At 47.7% G+C, this 27,905-nt stretch overlaps 1 protein-coding gene across 4 annotated transcripts in view; it reads left to right on the top strand.

Moving 5' to 3' along the window:
- SLIT3 (slit guidance ligand 3) overlaps nt 1–27,905 on the top strand; it is a 642,447-nt gene that overhangs the window by 461,543 nt on the left and 152,999 nt on the right. For all 4 annotated transcript variants that reach the window (XM_002710368.6, XM_089335062.1, XM_089335061.1 and 1 more), the window contains one exon: nt 11,354–11,425. In XM_002710368.6, the coding sequence (XP_002710414.4) occupies nt 11,354–11,425 (72 nt within the window). The remainder of the gene's footprint in view (nt 1–11,353; nt 11,426–27,905) is intronic.

The raw sequence follows: 27,905 nt of genomic DNA, 5'->3' as shown, positions 1-27,905 counted from the left end.
AATCCTCCGCCTAGCGGCGCCAGCACACCGGGTTCTAGTCCCGGTTGGGGCTCCGGATTCTGTCCCGGTTGCCCCTCTTCCAGGCCAGCCCTCTGCTGTGGCCAGGGAGTGCCGTGGAGGATGGCCCAAGTGCTTGGGCCCTGCACCCCATGGGAGACCAGGAGAAGCACCTGGCTCCTGGCTCCTGCCATCGGATCAGCGCGGTGCGCCGGCGGCGGCCGTTGGAGGGTGAACCAACAGCAAAAGGAAGACCTTTCTCTCTGTCTCTCCCTCTCACTGTCCACTCTGCCTGTCAAAAAAAAAAAAAAAAGAAGAAAAAGATAAGCATGTGGGTGCAAGTTTTTGTGTGAAAGCCTATCATTTGGCTCTATCCTAGGGATGGAATTGCTGATTCATATGTTCAATCTATGTTTAACTTTGGAAACCCACCAAACTAGTTTCCATCACTGTCGAACCATCTCACATCCCCAGCTGTGGACGAGGGCTCCAGTTTCTCCACATGGTCATTAAACCTTGTTGTTTTCCATCTTTTTGAGGATACCCCTTCTCGAGGGTATAATGCGGTATCTCCTGTGACCTTCCCACTAGGATTTTGTACAGGACAGACACCTGCTATGGGACAGGGACAGTGAGCAGGACAGACACTGCACCTGCTCTCCTGTTGCTGATGAGTCCAGGCTTTCATTATCCTTTAAAAGTAATAGTAAAAGAAAAAAAAATCTGGTCTCTTGCTAGAGTATTTCCATTCAGTGCGTGAGCTCGATTGAATGTAGTTATCAGCACTGCCCATGTTGCCGAGTTTCGACACCCTTTTTTCCAGCAGTTAATTACAGGGGCCTTGATATCCCCCTTACACTGAACTTACAAGACACATTTTAATTGGCTTCTGCTGCTACAAAGATACCTCTGAGTGATGCCTCGCTAATGGCCACTGACCTCGAACATCCTACTACACGATCCGGTTAGTGCTGCCTGGTTATTTTGGTGTCTGCAGCGTGTACACCTTTGGAAGACAAGGCCGCATCGGCACTCAGGAAGGCCGTGCCCAGGAAACGCTGATTAAAATCTGTACAATTTACTACTTGCCTGGAGCAAAGACAGCCGCTGCTCTGAATGTGCCATGCTTCTACCCAAGGGAGCACTAAGCTACCCCAGCCTGTTCAGAAGGCTGTCACCCGCTGGGTCCCGGTGGAATCCCAGCACCTCCTCGGGTGCTACCCATGATCCTCCACGACTAGAGCTAGAGCCAGTCTGCTGCTTCCGGTGATGCTGAAAGTCCAGTGGAATGGGACTCCCAGGGAGCCTAGGTGAGAGATACAAGGTCGGCCGCCAAGGGGAGACCTGGTTGAGTGTGCCGCCCTCCCTCCCCTCTCCTGGATAAGAACCTTGCAGGCCAAGGGAAGCAGTTGCATGCTAGTGGCAAATGCCCAATCCAAACCCTGTCTTTTCTTCCCAGGCTCTTGCCAGCCTAAAGGAACCTAAGCTGAGCCCACACAGTCATATTACTGGTTCTGTCTTTGTACATTGAAGGTCAGAGAAAGGAGGAACTGGACGGTGGGTCAGCCCAGGGGCTCCTGGATCAGGAAGGCAGGTTTTGTTTTGTTTTGTTTTTAAAAATATTTATATTTATTTGAAAGGCAGAGATAAAGGGAGAGACTGAGAAATCTTCCATTCTGCTGGTTCACTCCCTAAATTATTGCAATAGCCAGGGCTGGACCAGACTGAAGCCAGTAGCTTCTTCCAGGTCTCCCACATGGGTGCAGAGGCCCAGGCACTTGGGCCATCTTCCACTGCTTTTCTAAGTGCAATAGCAGGGAGCTGGATCAGACATGGAGCAGCCAGGAGTGGAACCCGCAGCCATATGGGAAGCCAGAGCTGCAGGTGGCGGCTTCATCCACTGAGCCACCACGCTGGCCCCCAGGAAAGCAGATTTGAACTTGATTCTCTGATGGACTCTCTGAGCACCCTTGATGGCACTGCACAACCTCTCTGTCCCACAGTTTCCTCGTATGTCCTAGACTAGTCCTACTGCTGTGACATGAGTGCTTGAATGGAGGTACAAAGGGCCATGAGGATTTGGGGATCACAGTTCATTCTTCTTTGATACAGGAAGGTTTGGTAAGGATGTGTCCTTTGAAGGGGCCTCTGATGGATGGAGAGGGGTTCTGCAAACAGGAAGGAGGAAGGACAGACGTAAGGGAGGCATGGAAATGTGAAAGGCCTTGCTCCATCTGCATCTTGGATCCAGCTGGCAGAGCAGTGCCACACTACAGCATCTGGACTGTTTGCAGAAAAGCTGCATCTTTTCTAGTCACTGGGAATGCAAATGGACCTGGATTCAAAGCCGCATTCGGAGACCTAACTCAGTGCCTCGTTCTGTACCTTCAACACAGGGGTGGTGATGAGACTAAACTGACATAAGACATTTTAGATGCTCAGTTCTGTCCTTGATGCTCATTGGTGTTTTTACTACGTATCTTTTTTTTTTAAAGATTTATTTTATTTATTTGAAAGACAGAGTTTCAGAGAGGTAGAGACAGAGGAAGGTCTTCCATCTACTGTTTCACTCCGCAGATGGCCACAACGGCTGGAGCTGCGCCAGTCTGAAGCCAGGAGCTTCTTCCGGGTCTCCTACGTGGGTGTAGGGGCCCAAGGACTTGGGCCATCTTCTACTGCTTTCTCAGGCCATAGCAGAGAGCTGGATCGAAGAGGAGCAGCTGGGACTAGAACCAGCGCCCACATGGGATGCCGGTGCTTCAGGCCAGGGCATTAACCCACTGCACCACAGCGCTGGCCCCTTTTCTACGTATCTTGTAGGTCATAGAGCTTCAGTGAAGACAGATTAAGAAATGCTAAGATTCACAAAGTGTGCACCACAGATGGTGTGGCATGTGACCATCTTAGGTGCTCAGGACGTTATTGGATTGGTTATTCATTGGCAGTAGCCACCCAGAAATGGAGTTACACTTTGCAGGCAGTCTCCTTAGTGGTTCTCACCCATGGGAATTGTGCACATGTGCCCGTTTTGGCATCATTCTCCCAGTGAGGGAAAAATGTGTATTTGCCGTGGTGTGAGTCTTTAGTGTCTTCTCCTCTGCCAGGCTCCCGGCAGCTATTGAAGTGTGACAAGCACGCAGATGGGAAATGTTGCCCTCAGTCCAGAAAGAATGTATTGACTGTCTCAAGTAACGGATCCTTTGTTCTGAAAGAAGAGGGGGTACAGAGCCGGGCTCACATCACACAGTGGTCGGAGGAAGATGATCAGGAACTTCTTCAGGACCTCACAGGAAGTCAGCCTTGGGTCCCCTGCCTTCACAGAACGAGACCATAGCGATGATGTGAAAACCAATTCCTCATAATCTATTATTTATTTTAGAGCAAATAAAAGTAAACAATGTCACAAAGCATTTCCAGAGTACCAACATTTCACCTACTTCAATTCTCAAAACTTCCTTCTGGGCTAACTTCTTTCCATTTTACAGAGGAAGAAACTGAGACCCAGGGACATGCATGTGAACCTCTTTGTTCACACAGCTAGAAGTTTGACAAGTCCTCACCTTGCATTCTACAAAATAAAATTAAAAAAATAAAAAATGGGTAACCAATATTGAGAGCCTCCAGGGGGTTAGTGAGTATGGCTGGAAATGTGGATTAATTTAAAGAAGTCTCAATTAAATTTCTAGATGAGAGATTCTTGTGACTTTTTTAATGGGAGCAAAGATCTCTCCAGATCTCTGGAGGCAGCAAAGCCTCCCCAGGCTGAGCTGATCACAGCTTCATCCCACAGTGGTGGGCCTTAGAATCCCATGTTTGAATGAAAACCGGCATCCCGCCTGGGCACCCCTACTCTGGCTTCTCTGCTTGCTTGTCCGTATTCAGCTCACCTCTGGAGTTCAGTGGGAAATTTTCTGAAGGTCCTGTATGGGTGAAAAACAAAAACCTCACTACTGTTTATGCTGGCTGATTTAGGAAAAGGAGTGAAAAAACAGAGATGTGGGAGATAACTTTTCACGCTCGTTAAGAAAAATGCATTTCATCTTCCCAGTTTTCCCATTCCTTCCTCCCTCCTGCACCTCTGCTGGGGGAGGAACCACAGATGGTTATCGCTCCAGAGTGTAACTAAGGAAACCACAGACCTGCCCCGATTGCTATGGAGACAGCCACTTATTCCTCTGGCCTCTGAGTATTCATGACATCAGCAAGGCCAGTGAGTAAAACACAGATACTTCTTAAAAAGAAATTTCCAATGAGGCAGGTGGAGAGTGCACCAGAGAACCTTCCAGCTATGTTCAGAGCTCCCACCAGGCTTGTCGTAGGTGTGTTTGCAAAGGAACAACCCATTTTCCAGAAGATGCAGTGGGAAACTTTTTAGAGCCAACATAACTACAAGCCGAGTTTGCAAATCCACAGCTATCTTTAGAGGGTTAGGGACACAGTCAGCCCCAGAGGTGTAACAGGGTGAGCAACCAGTGCAGTGTTTGTCTGGGATTAGTGAGTTTCCCAGGATGAGACACAGAAATTTCAGTGCTGAATCCAGGAAAGTCCTAGGCAAACCTTGGTGGTGGTTTGGTCAACTGAGGTATAAAGCCCTAGAACCCAATATGAACCTGACCACAGAAACAGGGCGCATTTGAGGTCAGCCTCAGGATGCGAGCACACGTTGCAGATACCATCGCCTCGTCTGAAAGTTGCTGGACAGCAAATGAAGCTCTCACCAGGAATACGGAGATTCTTGCCGGATTTGCTTTTTGTTGTTGTTCTTGTTTTTATTTATCCAGAAATGCCAGAAAATTATCTCAGATTTCAGTTGTCCAGGTTAAACAGGAGCCCACTTCTTCCCCCTATCTATCGGTGATGCTAACTAGGTTTCCAGGAATTTTTTTTCCCGCTTGCATTTTTCAGCACAAATTCATTTGCCAAGTGCCCGACATACAGGAAACTATGTAAACACAGAAGTGGAGTTATTGATATTTCCCAGCGATGTGTGAAATACCCCTTTATTCTCCAAGGTCTGGTGTGCCTCTTTGTTGCTAATCCATCACCGGGGTTTGCACTATTGTAGCGCTGGCTTGCAGGGGGATCTGCTGCAGTGGGTGCAGTTCTTTTCCCGCTGAGAAGTTACATGTGTTGAACAGCAATACGATATATACTAAATAGAAGGGATTGCACTAGCCACATAGCAAAGTAGGCATAATGACATCTGTTCAAATAGCTCATGTTCAATTTTCAGCGAAGTTTTAAGCATGCTCTTCTGCTCAGAGAGCTTCCATAACCTAGGAATCTGTCCTTTCCAGAGGGAGTTCGGTTAGTTGAAGTCTTTGCAATGCTAACAACCAATTATCTCAATATCTCTGTAAATATGACTGAATATGTTCACATTAAATGTCACAGGCCCACAATCGCTTAGCTTGTTTTGTGGAATGCATTTGTGTTTACATTACATACAACAGGGAGATACTACATACGACTGTGTCTGTAGGAGAAAAATAGGCATAGAGTTGTCAGTTCTGGATCTCTGCAGATACTTAAATAATTCATGGGTCAGTAAACATATCTATATGCATGTATTCTTGGATCTGGTGGACAAGTGTACAAAATGTGCAATATAATGGATTCACCTCCTTTTGCTCATTTGAAATGTCGTTATAATGTGGAATTACAGTAGCTCCTTAATGATGAGAAGTAGTGACAATTCATTAGCAGATTGTGGCTCAGATCAAGTGTTTGATTTGCCTACAAAGTGTGACCAGTACTCAATTATAAGAAGTGTATGCATTTCTTTTGAAAATAATTTTTTCCTTTCACCAGTTAAAATAACCTTGAGCTTTATTTTTTTGAAAGACCCCAGCCAGCAGCAGACAAATGCTTCTATGATTTGTTCTTCAATAATGATTTTTTTTAGAATGTTAAACTGTCATAAAAAAAACCTTCAGAAGAAGTACTAGATTTCATGTTTTCTGTTTAAAGGACAATTGGATAATGGCGAGGAAAGAAATAGCATGTCAAGGCTACTTCAAGTTTTGTCCTCTGTCTTGTTTTATGAAGGCTGGGTTTCCCTAGGTTTTGTTCTTAAATTTGTAACGTTCTGTTTCTCCCAGTCCAGAAAAAGAAGTATTTCTCAAAACGTTGGTGTATAAATATACACATTTTATCAAAAACAAATTCAAATGTAATATTTGGAATTGTCTTATACCTTAGAAGATAATTGAAATGTAAAGACCACAAGGGGGACCCTTCTTCCAAATATTTTCTAAAGATATCTTAGACTCACTTTATTCTGTATCCTGAGTACCTAATAATATGAGGGCACTTTAAAACATTCATGGAAAATTGAGATAAAAGATAAGTTTATTTTGGTGCAAAAAAAAATCCATGTGTATTTTTTGCATGATCTTTTTGAAGACTCATCATAGGCATGAAATTCAAAATGTGTTGCACCAGAAAACTTACCTTTGATTGCATTTTCCACTGACTTCTGAAATACCCTTATACAGTGTGAATAGATAACAGACCTCTGTTGTTCTTATGGGTTAATTCATTGTTGGGTTCCATGCCCCTCGATTTGTGTTGGCTTTCTACTAAGGCTTCCTTTGTGAGTTTCACACCGAAGTCACCCAGTAATTTCGCATGTTTTGTATGGACAGCTTTGTTCAGAAAGCAGCAAAGTGTGTAACTTTGGCGTGTGCTGAGCCTTAACCACTGGCTGCATTTCGCCGTGGAAGGCTGCGCCCGCTCTAGCTGCACTCTGAGAGCGAGCTGCTGCTGCTGGATTCGGGTCCCTGGAGTGACAGTGGCCCGAGGCTGAGTTTAACCATCCATCCGATCAGATGCTGGGGTGCCCAGAACATCTGGAGGAGATGTGAACAGCTGGCTGGATGTGTCCTGCCCTGCCGATCTCGCATGTAGATAACTAGCTGGGAGTCCTAGTTTTCTCCAGACAGCCAAAGTCTGTTTCTGCAGAGTTCTATTTTCCAGGTACTCCTCATGGGGCTCTATCACTGACATCCTGAAATTTCTTATTTTTCTATCTTTAACCTTTTTTGTGTGTGTTACTGTTTGGGAGATAGGTTGCTGTTAATATTGGATTGTAAATCATTTTAAAAAATCATTAGAAAAAGATTGAGATATGCTGCCTTATATTTTTGAACCAGAAAAGTACTTCTATCCTGCTCCAATTAGGACATTTGAAGTTACCATCGAGAAAGGGATGAATTGTGACAATGGGAGTGCATTATGCGTATGCACAAAAATTCTTACAAAAGTCTAGTTTGTGGAGAATGATGTTAAGTCCTCCCTCATGCTGGCCTTCCTGACTTGTTTATATTCTCAGAGTATAAAAATACAGGAGTCGGCAAGCTCCTCTCAGGGAGTAGGCAAGCAGCATTCCTTTCTAAATGGACTCCAGAATCATTTTAGCACTCGTATTGTTTGCCGAAATCCGAGCTTCCCAGGGAAATTAGAGCAGCTAATTTAATATCACGAAATGTTTGAGGGCTTCTCGGCTTATTCAGAAACAGGGGAGTGGAAATCGAATCGAGGATTCGGCATAAAGTAGAAGACAGTAACAATCGCCTCCAGTAAAAGAGCCAACTTTGTCTTAACCCACTGCCTTCCTGTCTGTCCTCCCCTGTGCCCATGGAAGTCTCCTTTGATTCAAAGTCTCTGTGCCAAGGGTTCCCTGCGTCTCAAAGACAGCAAGCCTGGACGGGGCTTAGCCCGCGGTGGGCTTAGCTGCGCGGTTTAGGCCTCACTCATTCTTGCTGCTAGTGGGGCTGCGGGCTCAGAGCTCTCTCCAAATGGTTTGAGCTCAGCCCTGACACCCCTTCAGCAGCTGAACTCATTCTGCAGCCGGATGAATTACCTGGCACCGTGCTAGGCGCTGAGTTATAGCCTTTGGTATGGCCAAGAGAAAGGATGTAGCAGCAATGGGAAATGCAAGCGGTCTTGACAGAGTTCATGGAAAATCCGTAGTCTGTGAACATCACGCATCAATACATCTTGCCCCCAAATAAACATATCTTTTCCAGAAACTGTTTGAAGTGCACCCCCCTTGCACCCGTTATTGCCAAGGGAAGGGAGAAGGAGAGCTATCAGGTATCCCCCGACTGCTGAGTTCTTTCCCCTTCCTTTTCCAGAGCTCCGTTTTCGCAGTCACCTCTTGAGTGCCCTGTACGTGGGGCAGGGTAGGTGATGGGCTCTTTTGATTTGATTTTGAGAGGGTCTTTGAAGAAGTCCTTTCAAAGGTGTGATCAGAGCTTAGAATACACATCAGTGGCCTTGGGTCACATAAGCCCCCAGAAGCAGCCTGCTTAGTCAAATGCTTTGGCCCCAGCTCGGGAAAGTTCTCTGTGTGTTTAATAGCACTCCACTCTAAACACCGTCGGAGAAATGCATTTATTTTGTGTCCCCTGTCCTGTGCTTTGGGACTTTTATGTCTGAGCTGTAATTTAGGAAAGAAAAGGAAACTTGTCTGACTCAAGTCCATATTCACTTGGTTTTAGGGAGCTAGCAAATTTGCAGGCAATATAAGGAATGCTTGTGGAAAATTGATTGGGCATTTTGTGAGTATTGTGGTGATCAGTGCCACGCAGACAGAAGAGCCGGGAAGTGGAGTTCCTGCAGGGTTTCTCTTTGCCTGCCGGGACCCCCATGGGCAATGCATCCCTGTAGCCTTCCCCTGAAAGGAATGGGGCATGGTAAGAATGGCTCTTGGACTGTGAAGGCTGGGATACTGTTTCTGGTTGGTTTATCTGTGGTTAGAATGAAAGGAGACAATCTCAGTATAGCCTTCTTGTAGAAGAGCACACTTAAACATAAATATTTTACATTTTGATGCATTTCACGTGTTTTAAAATAGGCTCTAAAACACAGGCACAGACACTCCCGTTACAGCTCAGTTTTCCTCGTTACGAATAAACAAGTAGCTGTCAATTTGAGCCAACCACTAAAAAACATTTAAGTATCACATTAGTGATCATGGGTTAGCCGTCGCTGTTTAGACCCACATGCTCAGGGGCCTCTCTCAGACTGTCCATGCCACTTCAGGGGCCTGGGGTGCGGGACTCTGAAGGGACATTGAGGAGTGGATTGCTTTAAAAAATCTTTTGTCCATCTCCTCCTCCTTCCCTTTGTATTCTCTTCCCGCCACTGTTGTGTCCTCTCTTTCTATGACTCCCCAGCAGATCCCATTGCTCCCGTGTAAAATTCTGTCCAGTTAGCATCTGCTGTTTAGGTTCTGGTGCTCTCTGAAAGGACAGGGATGAAAAAGGCTTCACAAATGCAGCAAATAAATAACATACTGAGAGCGAGGGCCTCTTCGAAACGTCTGCCCAAAAGCAGATGCACCACGCTCAGTCTGCCGCCTGTCCAACACTACTCCGGGCTTCCCAATTTGATGATTTAGATACTTTTCTACTTAGGCGGGTGGTGCCATTTTTTGCCGAATTCAGCATGTTCGTTGAACAATTTCTTGGAGCCAAAAGCCAGCTGCACTGCATTTCTGCTGGGTAAGGTTTGGTGGCCTTGGCGTGGGGCGGGGGTTGTTGATGCATCGGCCTCTACACGGACGATAAATCTGGAAGCTGGGCAGCAACGCCGGACTGCCTTAATACAACCTCGGCAGGGTATCTGCAGCCCAGAAACTACGGGAAACCCACGCAAAAGACACTCAGCAAATTTCGTGTTAAGAAAGGCTCCAGAGGAATGAGCTGGGCGAGTCTCGGAAGAACTAGTGAGGTTCTCCGTGCATGGTGAACGCGAGTGAAACACTGGTCCACGCAAGGGTGCTTCTGCTACTTGCAATACCCGTTTGCTCTCTGGGTTCTTGATGTCTCTGTCTTGTATTGTGAACATCTACCGTGATGATGCCTTTCCCCATGATAGCCTAGCAGAGCCGGCATCAGTCCCATTGTACGTGTTTCATTCGCGCGCATTTATACGATCCTACATCTACATTGTTTCTCAGGGATAGTATGTTCACTTTAATTCTGCCTTCCTTCGGCAGAAAATAAAGCCACTGGTGATGCTTACCAAATGTGGCTTTGACATAGCTCTTCCAGGGAGTTGCTTGAGGTAAATTATTGCAGGTTATCAGTGAAAATTCTAGCAACCGGAAATCCCACCATCTGAGAGGGGGGCTCATGTTAACCTGAGACAAAAACAAGAAACCTATAAAGGAATTTTCGGTGTGACCACACTTGTTTTGTCCCGACCCCCTCACCAGAGGACCATGATGTGCTCCGTGAAGTGCGGTGGATACTCTGGTGTTCAGAACCGTTTTCTAGAACAGCATTTTGTGTGATTCGTGAAATGAATCAAATGGGCACTGGCTAAGAGATTTAAGTTGGGTGGGGACATGGTAAATAGCCTGACATCTACATCATGTGTTTTGATTTAGAGAAAACAGTATCTGTTATCTCTCCACTAAAGCACTCGTGTCCCCACATAGAGTGTCCATCAGTCAAGGCATCTTGGGAAAAGCCAGGATTTTTCATGCTTGTGGAATAGAAAGACAAGTACAAAAGAAATCCTAAAATAGGTGCATTTAATTCTCCCCAATTTAAAGTAAGTGGTACATCGTTAAGGCAATAAGGATACCCCTTTTTCTCCCCCATCACGGACGCGCCCATCAATGAATTTCTTTAATGTTGATGACGGTTGGTGCAGTTTGAGGGAATCTGTATTTAGTCAGAAAATGCTTCGATACAATGACCTACCAGATGGGCCCCCTAACAGTGCACGGAGACATCAAACCACCACAGACATTTGGTGCTTAGAATAATAAAAAGACTATAAAATTAGATTAGTTGAGTCTAATTTGGAATTGGTATATTCCCCATGCACCCTCGCCGCGCTTGGGCAGATAAAGCCTTGAGATCTGGCCCTGTGTCAGAGCCGGGGACTGCAACTTCCAGTAAAAGGGAGACGAGGGAGAGAGGAAAAAAGCATTCTGGGAGGTCGCGGAGGGCAGAGCAGTGACCTCCAATGATTTACAGGCCTTTAGCTTAATGAAATTGTTTCAGTGACATGACGGTAAGAGCTCGTAATGGATTGGATGCCCTAATGTAATGAAATTACTCCCTTCTGCCTAAAAAAAAAAAATGCGCAATTAATATTTACTGAGACCTGACAGGCTTTGGTGCGCTCGTCTGTGCAGTTCTCTCAGTCAGAGAGCAGAGACGGAGCAGCGTGGCAGACAGCCTGGCTCTGCACGAGCTCCTGGCGGGGACGAGCAGAGCCTGCAAGGGGGTGGAGGGACAGGCGCTCGGGTGGCCGGGGCCGCTCGGCCCGGGCCGCCCAGCCCCTCGGCGCTGTCCCCCGCTCAGCCTTCACGCTCTCCCTTGCTTTTCCACAGGCAACTGGACAACAACCACATCAGCTGCATTGAAGATGGAGCCTTCCGTGCACTGCGCGATTTGGAGATCCTGTGAGTTGATTTTGCGATCGCTGCCTTGTGTGTGCGTGCGAGTGTGTGCCCGTGTGGGGAGGAGACGGGGGAGCGTGGGTGCAGGGGGCTCCGTGTGGCTGCCGTTCTGGGTCTGCTGCTGCAGTGCTATTAAAATTGGGAAGCGGGAGATCCCTCCGGCTCACCTTGGCCAAAGTGTTTGCAGGCAGCAAAGTGTGATTTCTCACCTCCCACGAACTGGGGTTCCTGCTAATTAAGTCTCAGTTGAGCCGTGTCTCCCCACCATGTTCCCGCGGTGTTTGTTGCTGGGTGAGACAGATGGGCTGGAGTGGCCCCCCAACACCTGCCGGCGCATCCGGGGAGTGTGTGCTTGAGTGTGGGCAGAGAGGAGGCAGGTTACAGGTCTGGGGCCAAGAAGAGGGGGCTTAGCACCAGGGGGTCAGTTGGATTTACCCAGAATCAGAGAGGGACCTTGGCATAGGATGGGGGAGATGCCAAACAGCCTGGTAAAGTCCAGTCATTGTCGCTGCTCCTGTCAGCTCAGGTTTCAATTCAAACTTTAAACAGTGACCTTAAAGTGGCAGAAGGGACAAGATGAGCTTAGGTGCCCCGTCCCCATAATCCTACCCTGTACACCTTGCCTGGAAAAAAAACATGCATGACTGTGTCTTTCCATGTCCTGGATTTTCCAGGAAACCTGATTCTGGGTGGGAAGTCAGGTAGGAGTCATTTTGGGGTCATTCACGTTAAAATTGGGTGGTGTGAGAAAACATCCCAGTTGTTCCCACCAACAGCTGCACTTGTAGCTGTCTCTGATTTGGGGGAAGCATGGGTGGAAGGCAAGAAAGCGTGGTAGAACTTGTGTCAGGAGACTGACGGTGGGATAGCGATTCCAGCCCTAATTAGCCGTGTGACCTTGGGCAAGTCTCGGTGACTCTGGGAGCCTCAGTTCTCTCATTTGTAAAACGAAGGGCTCTTTCTTGGGAGCGACTTCCCCTTTCCAAGTTCTATAATTGCTTGGTTCTAAAAATAATTCCGATGGTACAGTTCTAGCCAGTGAATTATAAAGAGGGTAGGATGTCTTCAGCATCCCTTTGAAAACAAAAACTTACACAGTCACAGGTTACCTGTGTCTGATCCCAGCAGAATGAATGCCATATAGATGAATGAACGAAGAGAGCAAATGTCCCTTTGTACATAAAGGGGGGAGGAAGAAGGTTTATCCTCCACCATCCTTTTCACCTGGCCCCGCAGACACTGGCAGCGGGTTGCGGGGAGCCTCTGCACGTTGTTAGGGAGGAAGGTGATTCCAGGAGGAATCACGGGAAAGCGAAAGGGTTGCGGATGCTGCAAGCAGCTGGAGATCACATGAAAGCCGAGAACTCCCGGTATGGAGACGGCAGGCACCACTGCCGGGGCAGCAGGTTGTCAGTCCTAAGATGGATGGTCTTTCCTCACCCAAACTCTGACCCCAGGCTGGCAACCGGTGTGTGTGTGCGCGAGAGAGGATGCCAGGCCAGATTCAGGAGCCTAGGACTTCTTTTATCCAGAGACTGGGGCTGGGAAGGGTATGCAGGAATTTCCCTGCATGGGAAAAAAAAAAGCCTTTGTAGAAAGGGCTGCCAGAAGCAGATCACCTTTTTCCTCCCGTGCTGAGAGACTAAGAAAGATGGGGAAATTCCTTGGGAAGAGACCAGGAAATGGAAGTCGCCAGCTGCCACCCAGCAGCTGTGAGGACCTGTCAGCCCCCCTGGCAGTTCTCTGTGCCAGGAGTAGCGTTGTCTTGCCTGCAGAAGGGCAGCCTGGGAGAGAGGAGAGAACAGGACGATAGTCAGGTGCACCTGCACGTGGAGTCCCGGGACAGCAGACGCAGGTTGAGCTTCTGAACCTCAGTGGGTCTGGGTCCCCAACTTTGAGAAGAAATGACCCCTGTACTACATGGAGGACTCTTCCCTGACTCTCCCCACCATGTCCTCACTCCCATCAAACCACTGTCCAGGATCGAATGGGCAGATGTTTGGAATTTAAAAAAAAAAAAAACTGGTGTTCAGAGACACAAGGAGCCCCAAAGTTGGCTTTCAAAAGCCTGTGACAAGAAGAATTTTAAAAAGCTCCCATTCCCCGCCATGGCAAGGAGCCCCCAGCATCCGATTACTTTCTCAATTCCAAACAAAGCCAGATCAATAGCTTTGTTTTAAAGACGCGCTCATTTGGCTTCACATGGCTAAGTACTTAAAATTAATCATAATCAGTTATTCCATGGGTTTTTAATTTCCAGCGGAGGCACACGGCTTTGGAGCCATCCATCTTAATGGCGAGCCGTTCTGAAACTGGCTGGAGCTGACATCTCCATTGAAAGAGCCCTCCCCGCCCCGACCCCCAGACCTTGCCAATCTCGTCTCCACATCGACATTCTATAACACTTCTCTGTAATCACAACTTAGGCACCGTCGAGAATCTTGGCGATGAAATAAGAAATCGGAAGTGAGCGAAGGCGTCACACATTGTCTTCGTGCATTTTTACAGAGAAAGGAGGAGGAGACTCAACCCCCTACCCTATCCCTGGAAAGGTCATTTTTAAGCATGTAAACTTTAATAGATTGCAAACTAAGAAGACAAAAACGTAGTATTTCGGTTGTGCTTGCACTCTAATTTTAGGCAGCATGAATTAGAAGCAGAAGTAGAAAACAAAGACCCAGCATTATCTCATGGAAAGCTGAAAATTAGCAGAAGGAATGTTTGTGGAGGCCAGCTCCTAGTGGGATTATGAACCCATTATTCCATTCTTCCTACGGGTGGAAATACCGTAAAAACTTCTTTCCGTTGATGCTGAGGTTGGCCTGCCCAGTTACACTGAATGAGAAGTTAGGGATCCAGGGAACTCCTGACAGCAAGGCGCCAGGTTGGAAAAGTCTGAAGTCTACACACCTCCACCTCATTTTTGGCTCAAGCCCAGTGTGTGTGTATGGGGGTGGGGGGTGGGGGGTGGAGTACAGCGTATAGTAGATAAAGAAAGGAGCCAATACCCTCTCCTCTCCAGGGGACCCGACAAGGGAGTAAGAAGAAAAGCATAGTCTTAAGGCTTCTGCACCACTACAGGGGATTGGAATGGTAACAAAGACAATAATCGCAGTTACTCACACCCAGCGGTGTAGCCAGTGCTTTTAAGCCAAAATGTTCATGGGCAAGTGAAATTAAAAGGTTTATTTTGGTGCCAGAAATAAGTTGAAATCCATGCATTATTTTTTCGTGGTACACACTTTCCGTGAACATTTTGAAGACCCCTTGTATGCGTGGATCTTGGAATTTGCACCAAAATAAACATATCTTTTAATTCCATTTTCCATGAACTTTGTGACGCCCCCCAGGTACATTATCTGGTTACATCCTCGCAGCCCTTCGATGGGATGATTTTTACCATCACCTTCCTTGTAGAGATGAGTAGCCCGTCTCCAAAAAGCCTGGCAACTACTTGACTAATAAGCAGCAGAGCTCGTGTGATGAACCATTCTAGCACGCTGCCTTGTGGATCCTTGTTGCCAGGGCTGCCATGGGGCTTGGTTCCCCTGAAGTATGGCCAGCATGCGCTGCAAGATTGTGTGAACTGACCTCCAAGAACTGAGCTAGGCAAGCCATCAATTCCCCGCCATCCTGCTGGGGAGAACATCGGAGCCTCCCATAAGCTTGTGAAATTGGCCCTGTCATTCCTCCCCTTTACTCGGCTAACTGGTCCCCACTGAGTGGAAGGTAAATCAAACTCACAGGGGGAAGAAAATAATCCTGCTTTCTCCCTGACTTGCACTGTAGGCCCAGAGATGATTGATTCTCACTTCTGGCCATTGCCAATTGACTTTGGTGCTCAACAGTTTGGGGGCTGTGTCTTCCAGACACCCCTGCTGCAAAAATGAGGGCCTTAACTTAGTGGCATTTGTGGTTCTTAATTGAGGGACCGGCCTTCTCTGAATCAGACCCCAGTCTGTTACCCAAACCAATGCCATTTCATTTCCGCCTGCTTCATAGATTTGTTGATTCACATACTAGGTTTTCTGCAGGTGAGCAATGCTTGGATTGTATTTGAATAAGCCAAGACTGCATGCCCGACTTTGTGGTCAGGACTCATTCTGCTGCAGCTCAGAGCTGTGGGTTTTTGGCCCCTGGAAAACCAAGCCTTTCACCAGTTGTACCAGCCACCTCTGTGCCCAACGTATCATCATGGGTGAGGAAAAAAAGTGCTCAACTCTAATTAAAAAAAATACAGACAAATGAAATGAAGATAAGAAAACCTAGTTAATAAAACATGCCATTAAATGCTTTTTCAATAGCACTGCAGGAGAAGAAAAGATATTTTCAGACATTGTCTCCTGACCAAACGTAGCAAGTCAGAAGTTCAGTAGATAACGCTGTCAAATGCCAGAGCAAAGATGTCAGGGACACATCCTGAGGACACACGCGGTTCCCAGGGAGTGGGCTGCACGTGATAAATCACTGGCTAGCAGATAAATTGCCTGCGGATCCAACAGGTCTGCAGATAACCAGTGTGTGCTGTTCTGAGGGTCTCATTCCCATTGATGTCACTTACCAGCTTTGTAAACTCAGTGACCTCATGATAGGCAGGTGCTGGAAGGACCTTTGGTGTCTCCAGGATGACCTCTTACTGTAGATAAGGTACAGAGAGCAGCTCTTGTATTAGAGGGTGGCATGTGCCTCCTACCATTCTACATCCTGAGCACCACACTCAGTGGGACCATAGACCCTGCCCTGGCTCAGAGACTTGCCTCAAGTCAACAACAAGTGGGAGGTAGCATTGAGAAGAGAGAGATTAGGACCTGGGACTCCACACTGCTGACTCCATTGTTCTTTGTCCACATTGGGCACCTCCATGCAATGAGACTGTTGACAAAGATCCCCTCAATAAGATGTAGGGATGCTAAGCACTGTTTGTCCTTCCAGAACCCACCATTACATTTTTCATATTATTTGTGAGGTTGAGGAAAGACAAATGTTTTCCAAGACAGAAATTGAGGGATCCAGCTTTCGGCCATCTTTAAATCAAAGTTTGCAAATGAGAACACAACCAGATTGCACCCACGCAGATGAGAGGTGTTCTTTTTTTTTTTTTTTTTTTTTTTTTTTTGGCCTGTGGAATGTCCTTCAAACATTGAAGTTAGCATTTCACATTTGAAAACTGAGGTATCTTACATAAAAGTCTAGATTTCCAGCTACTTTTGAACCTCACCCTCCCACCCCTGCCAACCTTCCGCACTTGGGCGGTACAATGGTTGGCTGAGGCTGGGCAGCACCCATGCTGCGTAGGTGACCTGTGCAGACTCCACTCTGCCACTCACCCCTACTCTTTGCAGTAGCCTGCCAGTTCAGGCAACCCCTGCTTCCATCCACTCAAGAGGCAAGGACACATGGGAATCTGGCATGGGGCCAGGTGCTGGGTATCATCACCCTGTAAATCAGCCAATGCCCAGGCAAATCAAACTCTCGGGGCCAGAGCTTAGCAGAATTGTTGAATGGGTTTTCCAGAGGGAGCTAAGTGACCTCAAGTCCAAGACTGCCTCGAGAGACCAAGGACATATCAGGGGCAGTTGGGAGGGTCTCAGGACTCACCTTCTCAAGAGTGACGTAGTCTCAGGTTCCCTTTGATGCCGAAGCAGTTGCAATGGGGCTTATGTGGATGAAGGTGACAGACAAAAGGGGCCCAGCTCCCAGCCTCTGCTGCTTCCTCCCCAGACCTTTACATCAACAAGAGGTCCCGAGCTCTGTGCCAGCCAGATAAGGGGGGAGCAAATCAAGAGTTAAAGCAATCAAAACATTTGTTAATTAAAATATTTGTTAATTTTTTTAAAAGGTAAAGTTTTGGTGAAAATTCACTAGCCTTTCTTGTCACTCTGATTCGGCTACATCCAGGTGTCTAGGGCATGGCCTAGAAGAGTGAGTGGATTACAAAATCCTTTCCTGAAGGAGAAGGAGGGCAGTTTAGACTGACTGAGGGCAGACTTGACTCCTAGCCCAAGGTGTGCTTACTCTGCTAGCATGGGGCTGCTACCCGGATTAGACATCCCAGGGCACTGTCCATCCCAGTTCAGAAAACCCAGGGATGGACTGGCTGTCCTGCAGTTCCCTGAGCTTCCTCTGTGTGTGGAGTTAGATGTTCGGATTAGCAGCTAAGGATGTAATGGCCATATGTAAAGCATCACCAGCATTATTAGTAGTGTGGTACTGGGAGTATGGTGTAGCCCCATGTTTGAGCATGTGCTGCTTGGGAGCCCCGGCTTCCATTTCTGGGCATCTTGCAGACACTGTCCTAAGACATCGAATCCTTGCCGCACCTTTACAAGGTGCATCCTCTGAACCCTCTATTATCAGTGAAGGAGCTGAGTCTTAGAGAAGCTAAGGCCTTCCCCAGAGTGACACTGACCAGCACACTCTTCCAGGGCTCTAATTCAGGTGTGCTGAGAGCTAAGCCCCTACTCATAACTGGTCTGCTACAAAACATACAGATCAGAAGATACACAGCACAACACATGCACATAGGAGCGGGTGTATGCGGGACATCACAGGCTGTAATAGACTCCCAGAAAAATTCAGGAGCCATGATTTTTCTTTGATAGGATACTCAGTTCTAATGTAGGACCACAGCTCATCCAGTTCCGTAATCTGCCCCAGACGTGGAGGTGTGAGGCCAAGGGGGAGCATGACATGTGAAGAGTTCTCCCAGAGAACTCTCCAGAGGCCAATCCAGTACCACCAAACTGGCTGGCTTGGGGTTCATTTCTTATTGAAAAATGGAAATAGTAATACCCACCCCTTAGATCAGTCTTGTAGGTTAAAAGAGATAGCATTGCTGTGCACCCAGTGGGAGGCTACAAAAATTAAGGTTGGCACATACCTCGATACTATCTCACTGCATTGCTGTAGCACCTCACAGAGCCTGGCACATAGTAGGTGGTTAGCACAAGTACATAGAACAAAATGAAGTTGAAGTTTTAAACCTGAATCAAAGCACACACTAGCCTGGTCCCTCTACGTCCCCTGCGTGGTCCTGGCCCTGAACAGAATTAAGATGCCCCAGAGTTACTTTAACTGTTGAGCAATGCAGCGTTTTACCAAAACAGTGCATTCTTCACATTACCTTTGATTTTGTAGTTCTCCAGCTAACTGGTGATTTTTCTTTTTCTCTGTTAATAATGAGCCAAATCAGTGCTGCAGTGAAAATTGGTGTGTTCTAACAGAGGAGACTTGTTTTCCTTCGTTTACAAAATATTTCACCTGGGCTTCTCTGGGAAATGCAAACATTTTATTTGTTTCAGCAGCCTTTGGAATTGGGGTGTTTACTCATGACATGGTTTTGAATATAGAGCTGTCATTATTTAATGAATGTCTTAAAATGTCTCCAGAATCCTTATTTTTTTTTTTTTTTGGTTCTGCGCTGCAAATTGTGATTTGTTCAAGCAATCAGGATTAAATTGCACTTTGTGGAAAGCATCAGTAACTTCTATTCAGCTCCCAAAACACTGGGAGAAGAACTGCGTTTTCTGTAGGTGCACTTGAACTGTGCAACACCCCCTCCTTCCGCCTCATCCAGTCGCCAGGTTTGATGACAGGCTGCTCTTAAAATGACTAGCTTGGTTTGGAGCACACCAGCTTACAGAAAAAGGAAAAATTGCTTTGAAATCAAAAATAGTTTTTCCATTTCAATCAGCAGCACTTCGACCTTTTGAGACCCCAGAATCTGAGGGTGCTTCATGGTTTCTAGTTGACCTCACTCCCTCGTTAACCAAAGGCTGGGTCAGTCCCTGAAGTTAAAAACCCATTGGTGTATGTTCTGGGGTCAAGAGGATGTGGCGGAGTTAATCGAAGGGTTCTTCACCAGCAAAGGCGCTTGAATCAACAGACCTGTCAACCTCTCCAAGAGCAGCACTCAGCCGGCCTCCGGTCCTGGAGAGCTTGGCGGCCAGTAGGGGGCCACAGACCCCAGCTGCCAGGTGTCTGGGCTGAAATTCTGACTTGGAAAATTTGGTTTAGGATCTGGTTTGCTGTGTTCCACCTAAAACAAAATAGAAAAGAGCCCTGCATCTTTGGAAAATGATTCTAGGGAGTTTCCCCTCGGGAGCAAAAAGGGAAGCCCAGTGGGGAGATGCCGTAGAGCTGCCAAGGGCATGCGGAAGTGGTCAGTTCCCCTCCTAAGACAGTGCTTCTGTGCACAGTAGGATCCATCTCCGCCTCTCTCCCACCCCCTTGGCTGCTGGCTTCAGTGACACCCAGTGGATGTCTCACCCCATGATTAGCTCTCAGCTCATGGATCTCCAAGCTGGAGAGAAGGCCTCTGGCCACTGACCAGCCTAATCTGTCCACAGCGGCTGCTGCCTTTCCACCCAGGATGCTCGAGATGGGAGGGGTCAGCTCACCTGTAGCCAGTTGTCCATCGCCCTGTAGAACTGGGTCCTGAGAACCCAGAACCTAGTAACGCTATCAGGAAACTGGTCCTCTTCGAGGAGGTGGCTTTGCAAAGGGAAGAACATGAGGAGGGAGGCCAAGGGGACACAGAACCTGGGAGAGATGGAGCGACATTTCTGTTTGCCCTGTGCTTCCATTTCCTGTCTGTGGAAGTACTCAGGAGGAGTTAGGGGTGAGGAGGATGGGAGGTGGAGGGAGAAATGATTCCATTTCTCCAAGGTCACGTGTGGGTTCTTGGGACTCGGCATATGAGAGCTCTTCAGAGGGTCCCCCTTTTTTGACTTATGACTAAGGTGACTTGGGATGCTGCCCATGGGTTGAAGGAAGCCAGCAGATGGGAGGCTTGGTTTTTTGTTTTTGTACTATATAAAAAAAGTATTATTCATTGCCAACATTAAAACTCAGGTAACTTGATATAAAAGAGTATAAGTGTAACTTTCCCTGACTATCTAGAAACTGCAGCAAACCTGGCCAACAATGGCTATGACTCTCACTATACAGTCCTGTAGAACTTTCTATGATGAAGACAGCACGAGTATTGTGCATCTGTGCTTTCTTGTATGGCGGCGACTAGCCACACATGACTCGAGCACTTCAAGTGTGGCTGGTGACTCTGGGAAGTAGAATTTTTAAAATTGGTTTCTAATGCTCTTTGACTTGAATGTAAGTGGCCACATTCACTCCTGGCTACATTATTGCACGATGCAGGTAGAGAGCTGAGTGGCAGCAGGTGCGCCGTTTGGAAAGGGCACACCCTGTTAAGATTTCCCTCATCCTCACCAGACCTGCTTCCCTCTCTGCACTGCTCCAAGGCTCTGCATGGCACATCCATTAGGCAGCAGAGTATGCAAAATGCACATCTTCTACAAGTAAATACTTGGAAATATCTGCTGCTCCCCTCATCCACCACTCTCCCCTTTCTCTATCCTAATTTAAACATCTGGATCTCATTCCCACAAAAGACCCATTTTCATTGAAACCCAGGATTGTGCTTATTAAAATGACCTCCCACCCAAGCAGATCCATCCCTTCGTGAATTAGTTCCCTGAGCCCCATTGTTCACTTCCCTCAGCCTTGCAGAGCCAGCTAGGTAGGAAAAATCGTTCCTCAACGGTCCCATCTCCTATAAACTAGAGAGGTGGCAGCCTAGTAGGCTGGGCGTTCACCCCATGCAAGCTGAGCCAGGTGTCTGTATAAAAAGTGAAAGGATGGCCGGCGCCGTGGCTCAATAGGCTAATCCTCCACCTTGCGGCGCCGGCACACCGGGTTCTAGTCCCGGTCGGGGCGCCGGATTCTGTCCCGGTTGCCCCTCTTCCAGGCCAGCTCTCTGCTATGGCCAGGGAGTGCAGTGGAGGATGGCCCAGGTGCTTGGGCCCTGCACCCCATGGGAGACCAGGAAAAGCACCTGGCTCCTGGCTCCTGCCATCGGATCAGCGCGGTGCGCCGGCTGCAGCGGCGGCCATTGGAGGGTGAACCAACGGCAAAGGAAGACCTTTCTCTCTCTGTCTGTCTCTCTCTCACTGTCCACTCTGCCTGTCAAAAAAAAAAAAAAAGTGAAAGGAAAAATGGCCAGTGCCGCCTAACTATCTTCACATGCCGCGTGGTGAGAGCTGGTTGCATCTTTGAGAGTTTGGCCAGATGTGCTGTCTTTGCAGGGCTGGGCGGATCTGGGCGTCAACCACCACTTTTACTGCTGTCTGGAAAACGATCCCCAGTGCAGAAGTGCCATTTTAGAACAGCGCCAACCCAACTGGAATCAGTGAGATTATAGGCTGACAAGACCCTGGGGGGCAGCTGGTGCCACCACTTCATGTTAAATGAGAGAAACTCCCCCAGAAAGGTTAAGTGATGCCCACAGCCATAGGAAAATTTCTTGGAAGAAACCAGGCCAAAACACAGGTCTTTGAGTTCTTTATCTAATACCTTTTATTGCTGTCCGCCTTTCCCTTCTATTATCAGACAGGAAACAAAAATTAGTGTAGCCAGCCTTTTACATCCTGTCCCTACCCTCATCCCTGAATCTCGAGGATTTTGCCAGAGGGAACATGTTGCACTCAGCAGTGGGGACAACATGCTCCCTCTCTAGGGCCATCTGAGTTGCAATGGCTGCTTGGAAAATAACCACCCCAACTCCAGGGCCCCAGGAGGTGGCTGTCCAGTCAGAGGACAATTTAGAAAGAAATTGAATTCCATGTCGTTGATTCCCAGCCACCCCTGGTGACCGGAGTCCTGAGGAGGAAGCACTGGGGACCGCTGCCCCTTCATGAGCCCAAATAGCCCCAGGTGTCACTCATCCCTGGCTCCCTGAGAGCCTCTCTCACATACAGGAGAGAACGCAGAACCTGCCTGGCATCTCAGCCTGGAACAGAACCTCATGCACATCATACAGTTTTTCCTGCCAACAGCTCTCAATTCCAAACCGTGCCTGAGAAGTGACTTAGGCCTTTAGCCGCTACAGAACCGATGAGTAGCGTGCAAAACCAAGACAAGAGCGCGCCGGCTAATGCCATCGTCCCTTTGAAACAAACTTCTTTGGGGCTCCTTGTCCAAGAGTAAAGATGGGAAGGGGAGAGGGACTCATCTTCCGTTGTTTACAGGTAGTTCATTCAGCTAGTAGGGTCCTGGGGCGTTGCTCAGCCACTGACTGCCCTCAGCCGACGCAGTGTGGAAGGAACGTTTTAACTGCGTATCACCATAATGCCTTTAAAATCCTCCAATTTTTTTCTTAATGCATTTTTTCCTCCTGATTCAAATCGTTACATGAATGTGTTTGGTTCAGAGACTGAAAACCAGCCCCTGCAAGCCAAATCCAGCCCCCAGGTGCTTCATTTGTGGCTTTTGTTTCCCGAGGTGACTGAATTGCCCGTATGAAAATTCCAAAAGAAAATTTTCGATGTCTCTCCTCTTACCAAGAAGGAAGCATCAGCCGCGTGATGCCGGCATTCCAGCTTTGCCCCGTCCCTGGAAACGGGGTGCGATGATGCCGTTTAGGAAGACTGTGTCTGCTGCAGTCTCACACCCACTCAGCCCTGTAGACAAAGGAGCCTGTGCTCCGGGGCTAGCCCAGAAGGCTGTTCAGGGTGGGAATTTCTTTGGTTAATGGATGCCAAAAACATAACTCCTCTGTGAACCTCACCAACCCACCCAGTAAATACTGAGTCTTCTCTGTCCCAAACACTGGACTAGGCCCTGCCTCCACAGTAGAGTGTGAAACAGACATGCTCTCTGTCCTCAGCAGGACAGAGCATACACACCAGTGAGCAGGTACTGAACAATTCAGTGGCATCTGAGAACTTTCCTCCTCTTCTCTCATTGGGCAGGGCGCCACCTGCAGCTACCGTGGAAATTGTCCCTTTCTCCCCTTCTCAACCACACACTCACCTACCTGTCCAGTTACGTAAGTTGGAGGTCACGTGTTCATCCTTGACCCATTGCAGACATCCTGGCATGCTGACATTGGCTTAATTTCCAAATAGAGACAAGATTACCAGGGTTCCAGTCTACAGAGGAGGCAATAGAACTGGGAGACCAGGGCCATCTCATGCGTGTTGTCGTTTAAGGCACGTTTTGCAATGATCGCAGTCACTGGAAGGCAGTTTACTCTGAATCACCACTAGCGATATGTGTGATCAGTAAATGAGTAAGAAGTTCTTCAGAATTGGGGGGACAAACACTGGTGCCTCCTGAATACTTAGGCTGTTAAGCATCTGATTCAGCAAGGGCAGGACTCGAAGATTCATTTTGCTCTTTTGATCTTCTATTTTTACCTTTTTTGGGGAAGCCTCCTTCTTATTTTTGTTTTCAACACCGGGGCTCTGCTGAGTGGCTGACAATGAATTTCTGCCTGTCATACATGAATATATAATGGAGGAGGAACCAAAGACAAGCCCCTTTGTTAAGGAATTCATATCATCAAAGGCCCAAATTGGCAGCTGATTGTTTTTATTTATTTCTGTAAGTTTTACATGACACCTGGAGACCATTTAAAATGTTACTTGGCTGTGAGAGCTGTGTGTTTAAAAATAACCCTCACCCGGTGCCAAATCACTTTGGAGTCGGGTACAAATATTGAGACAAAAACCCCAGCTGTTATTGCTGTGGCGGCTGATTTGAGGCGTCGAGTGAGAGCCCGACTGCTGTACGTCAGTGGATGAGGCCCCTTGTGAGATCATTTTGTTCTCCAACAGTTGAGAGTAATGGGCTAATCAGTGCAGCATCAGTTGTTTTCATTATATGCCCACACAACGGCTATGAGCTTTAATTTAAATGGTCCACAGGGAGATCCAAGAACTCAGTAATACAGAGCACCCAAGATAGCCTAGGAGAGCTGGTATTGTATGTGAGGTTGTTTCCCACCCTCCTTTCTCCCGGCCCCCCACCCCACCCCACGCACACGCACTTCTCCAGTTTCTTCCTGTGTCTTCTGCCCTGATAGACCCACAGCTGGCTCCAAACAGCCAAAAGATGAGTTTCGCCCAAGAAGCCATCTGTACTCCTGGTTCTTCAGGGCATTCTTAAAATTCCAATCAACCCATCCACTAGTAAAGGCCATGAAGGCTTTTGAAAATATGCTTGTTGGCCAAACCTTGACCTTGACCTTAGGAAGCTTCGAGCTTGCTGTCTGTGCTGGGCTGTCCCTGTTCCTCAGGAGGATTGTGTGATGTGTCTGCCTTTGAGCAGGCTCATCAGTGAGGCGAGCACCATGGTTAAGGGTGGGCCTGCACAGGCGAGTATGACTTACCACCACCTTGGGAAAACATGGCTGTTGAGTAGCTGGTGTCTTTCTGAAGGCATTCCAATGAGAGGAAGTTTTCTGCAATGGTTAAAAATATATGTCCTGATAGTGCATGTCTTGGTTTTGAATAGCGTCCCTGCACTTCTGTAGCTGTGTGATCCGGACAGAGTTCATTTATCTTGCTGGGCTCCTGCTATGGTTTCAGTATCATTTAGTTCTTGAATACGTGCAAGACTTTAAGCCCCAAAAGTCCTAAGTTAATAGTACTAGGAATGTAGAAACTTAATCTGTTGTGACACTTAGGAGTTAGGCCTGGTAGGAGGTCCTTAGGTTATTTCAGGGGTGACTTCGGAAGATAGTTCTTTATTTTTTTTTTTAAGATTTATTTATTTGAAAGGTAGGGAAGAGTGTGGGAAGAGGGAGGGAGCTCCTCCATTTGCTACTCCATTCCCCAAATGGCTGCAATGGCCATGGCTGGGCCAGTCTGAAGCCAGGAGCTTCCTCTGGGTCTCCCACATGGGTTCAGGAGCCCAAGCACTTGGGCCTTCCTTCTTCCATTGCTTTTCCCAGGCCATTAGCAGGGAGCTGGATTGGAAGTAAAACTTGAACCAGCGCCCATATGGGATGCTGGTGTTGTAGGCGGTAGCTAACCTGTTACACAACAATGTTGGCCTCGCGAAGGTTGTTGAAGGTTGTCATAAAAGCCTGAGTGGGGCCCAGCTGTGGTCTCTGCTCCCTGGATTTCATGTGATCCTTTTTTCACCCATGATCTACACCCTCACAAGAGGCCACACTCATGGGGCTGCCCTGTCTTGAACTTGAACCTCTAAAACTGTGAGCTAAATAAACCTCTGTTTAAAAGTTAACTTCTTTGAGTATTGTGCTACTGATGAAACACTGACAGATACCACTTCTAAGTGTAAATCCTATAGGATCTCAGGATTGTCGGGAGAATGAAATGAGATAATATATGAAAAATGCTCAGCCTGATGCTGGCACCTGGTCCACACTTAGTGTATAGGATCAGGATTATTGCTGTGATCATCACAGACATGTTCATTACAAGATGTTGGCAGGCTCACCTCAAAACAGCAGCCTTCACTGACTGGGACTTGATAGGGAGTCCATAGAACTGACAAAATCTGGCTTAGGTTTTCTCAAAGGATGCATTTTTGCATCTTTTTTCTGAATTCTGGAGTATCCTGGAGTGCCCGGGTTCATCAGTCTCCCACCCCACCACCAGTGGGGTGAGAAAGGCAGGCTCAGTCTTACCAAGAGGGAAATGATGATTGACGGGAGCTCCAGCTGAAAGTGACAGGGGCACTGAGGAGGAGGCATGGACAGGACCTGGGCAGAGGCTCGGGGATGCCTGTGTCAACTGGAAGGAACCTAAAGGGTCTTCATTGCATTCTCCTGGGGCCAAAGACAGGCCAGCCGTGCCTATGATCACACTGCTGAGTTAGCCAACAGCATTCACCTTCCAAGGATCTCAGAGTTCAGGGCTTGGTGAGTCAACAGTAGGTCCTGCTGCCCAGCCACAATGTCTGTCCATCAGCAGGCACCAAGCAAGAGCAGGAAGAGCCAGCTCTGCTTAAGCACATGAGCCAGAGAGAACAGGCACCTAAAGACAGCCCCAAGGATCTGAAGTGTCCTTAATTCATTCTTCTTGCCCCTGGCTGTGCCGAGCAGGAGGGAAGGGCAGCTGTGAGCTCCCCAGGCTGCTTCCCATGATGTCGACACACCCTGCTCTGCACACCCTTATACCTATACCAGTGGTGTCAGTGTTTCCCACAGGACCCAGCCACTTCAGGAACTGATGCCACCTACATGGGATGTGTCAACCCCTGCAAATTCAATACAACCACTGTTGACAGTAGTTGTACCTTCTCAGGTTGGAGTGCTGGTCATTGGACACTCACATGTGCAAGGGCATCTCCAGGCTCACTTTAAAAAAGCATCCTGTTGCCATGGCTGCAGATGCCTCATCAAGAGTCTCTTTCTCAGGGACCATTAAGGAGGGAGCCTCCAGACTTAGGGAGAAATCAGTCTGCCTTGAGACAGGGGTGAATGGGCCAGTCCACCAAGAGGTCTGTGTGACCCAAGGAAGAGTTAGAGTAGTACCCCCAGGGAGGTGGGCACGCTAAGAAGCTGCACTGGCACTTCAGATCCCTGGTTTTGCAATTATGTGATACATGCCCACAGATAATATTGTTGCATTAGAGCCAATTACATGGTGTTATGGACACACAACAGGCACATTACACCCAGAGCCAGGAAATCACAGAGTGATAAAGTGATGGCCTAATCAGAGGAGACAGAGGGAAATGTCAGCCCTATTAAGGTTGCCAGGGTGGTGTGGCTGCAGCTGGACTTAGCTCCTCCAGATCAGAGATGGCTATCTTGAGTGATGCAAGAGAGCCACATGTTTGCACTCAACAGGGAACAGTGGAGAGCTGGGGCCAGAAGCCAAGCTGGAGCTCTCCTACTATGATCCACCACCTCCACTGAGGGCCATCTACTGTTTGAAAGCTTGTTCCTTTTCCTAAGTGGGAAAACATCAAGCCCTACGTAAAGGTGGCTTTCGGTCCCGATATTCATACCCGAAATACTGTCCTCTGCATTTAAGTCAAGATGTTGTTCTTAGCATTTTCCCTGGTTCATTGGTTTTCAAAGATGAGCTTGCATGAAGATCCTCTGGAGGGCTCATTAAGACACATGGAGTGGGGCCTATCCCGGGGTTTCTGGATTGGTGGGTCTGGTTGAAACCCGAGTATCTCTAACAAATTACCAAGTGATACTGCAGATCTGGGGACCATACTTGGAGAACTGGTGCCCAGGTTCATTCCATGAACAAGCCAAGGTAGGTTCACCTGCCGCTATCCCTTGAATAGCCCCCCTCCTGGGTTCTTACTCCATCATAGCACTGCAGGTATCAGAAGTGGTGGCTTCCAAGGTGTTAGTATAACGTGGTAGCAAGGAGTGCAGGTTCTATAGTTCAGCTGCCTGCTTTGGAAGCCCACTTGCTGCTTAGGGGTTATTTGCTGAAAATGTTATTTGCTTTTGTGTCTAAGTCTTTTTTTTTTTTTTGAAGATTTTATTTTATTTGAGAGTTAGTGTTACAGACAGTGAGAGGGAGAGACAGAAAGAAAGGTCTTCCTTCTGTTGGTTCACTCCCCAGATAGCCACAATGGCCGGAGCTGCACCGATCTGAAGCCAGGAGCCAGGAGCTTCCTCCAGGTCTCCCACATGGGTGCAGGGGTCCAAGGACTTGGGCCATCCTCCACTGCTTTCCCAGGCCAT

Source organism: Oryctolagus cuniculus, chromosome 6 (genome assembly GCF_051225735.1).
Source record: "Oryctolagus cuniculus isolate XC-2025 breed Fujian yellow rabbit chromosome 6, ASM5122573v1, whole genome shotgun sequence".
Classification (NCBI taxonomy): domain Eukaryota; kingdom Metazoa; phylum Chordata; class Mammalia; order Lagomorpha; family Leporidae; genus Oryctolagus; species Oryctolagus cuniculus.
This window is presented reverse-complemented; position numbering and strand designations above follow the sequence as displayed.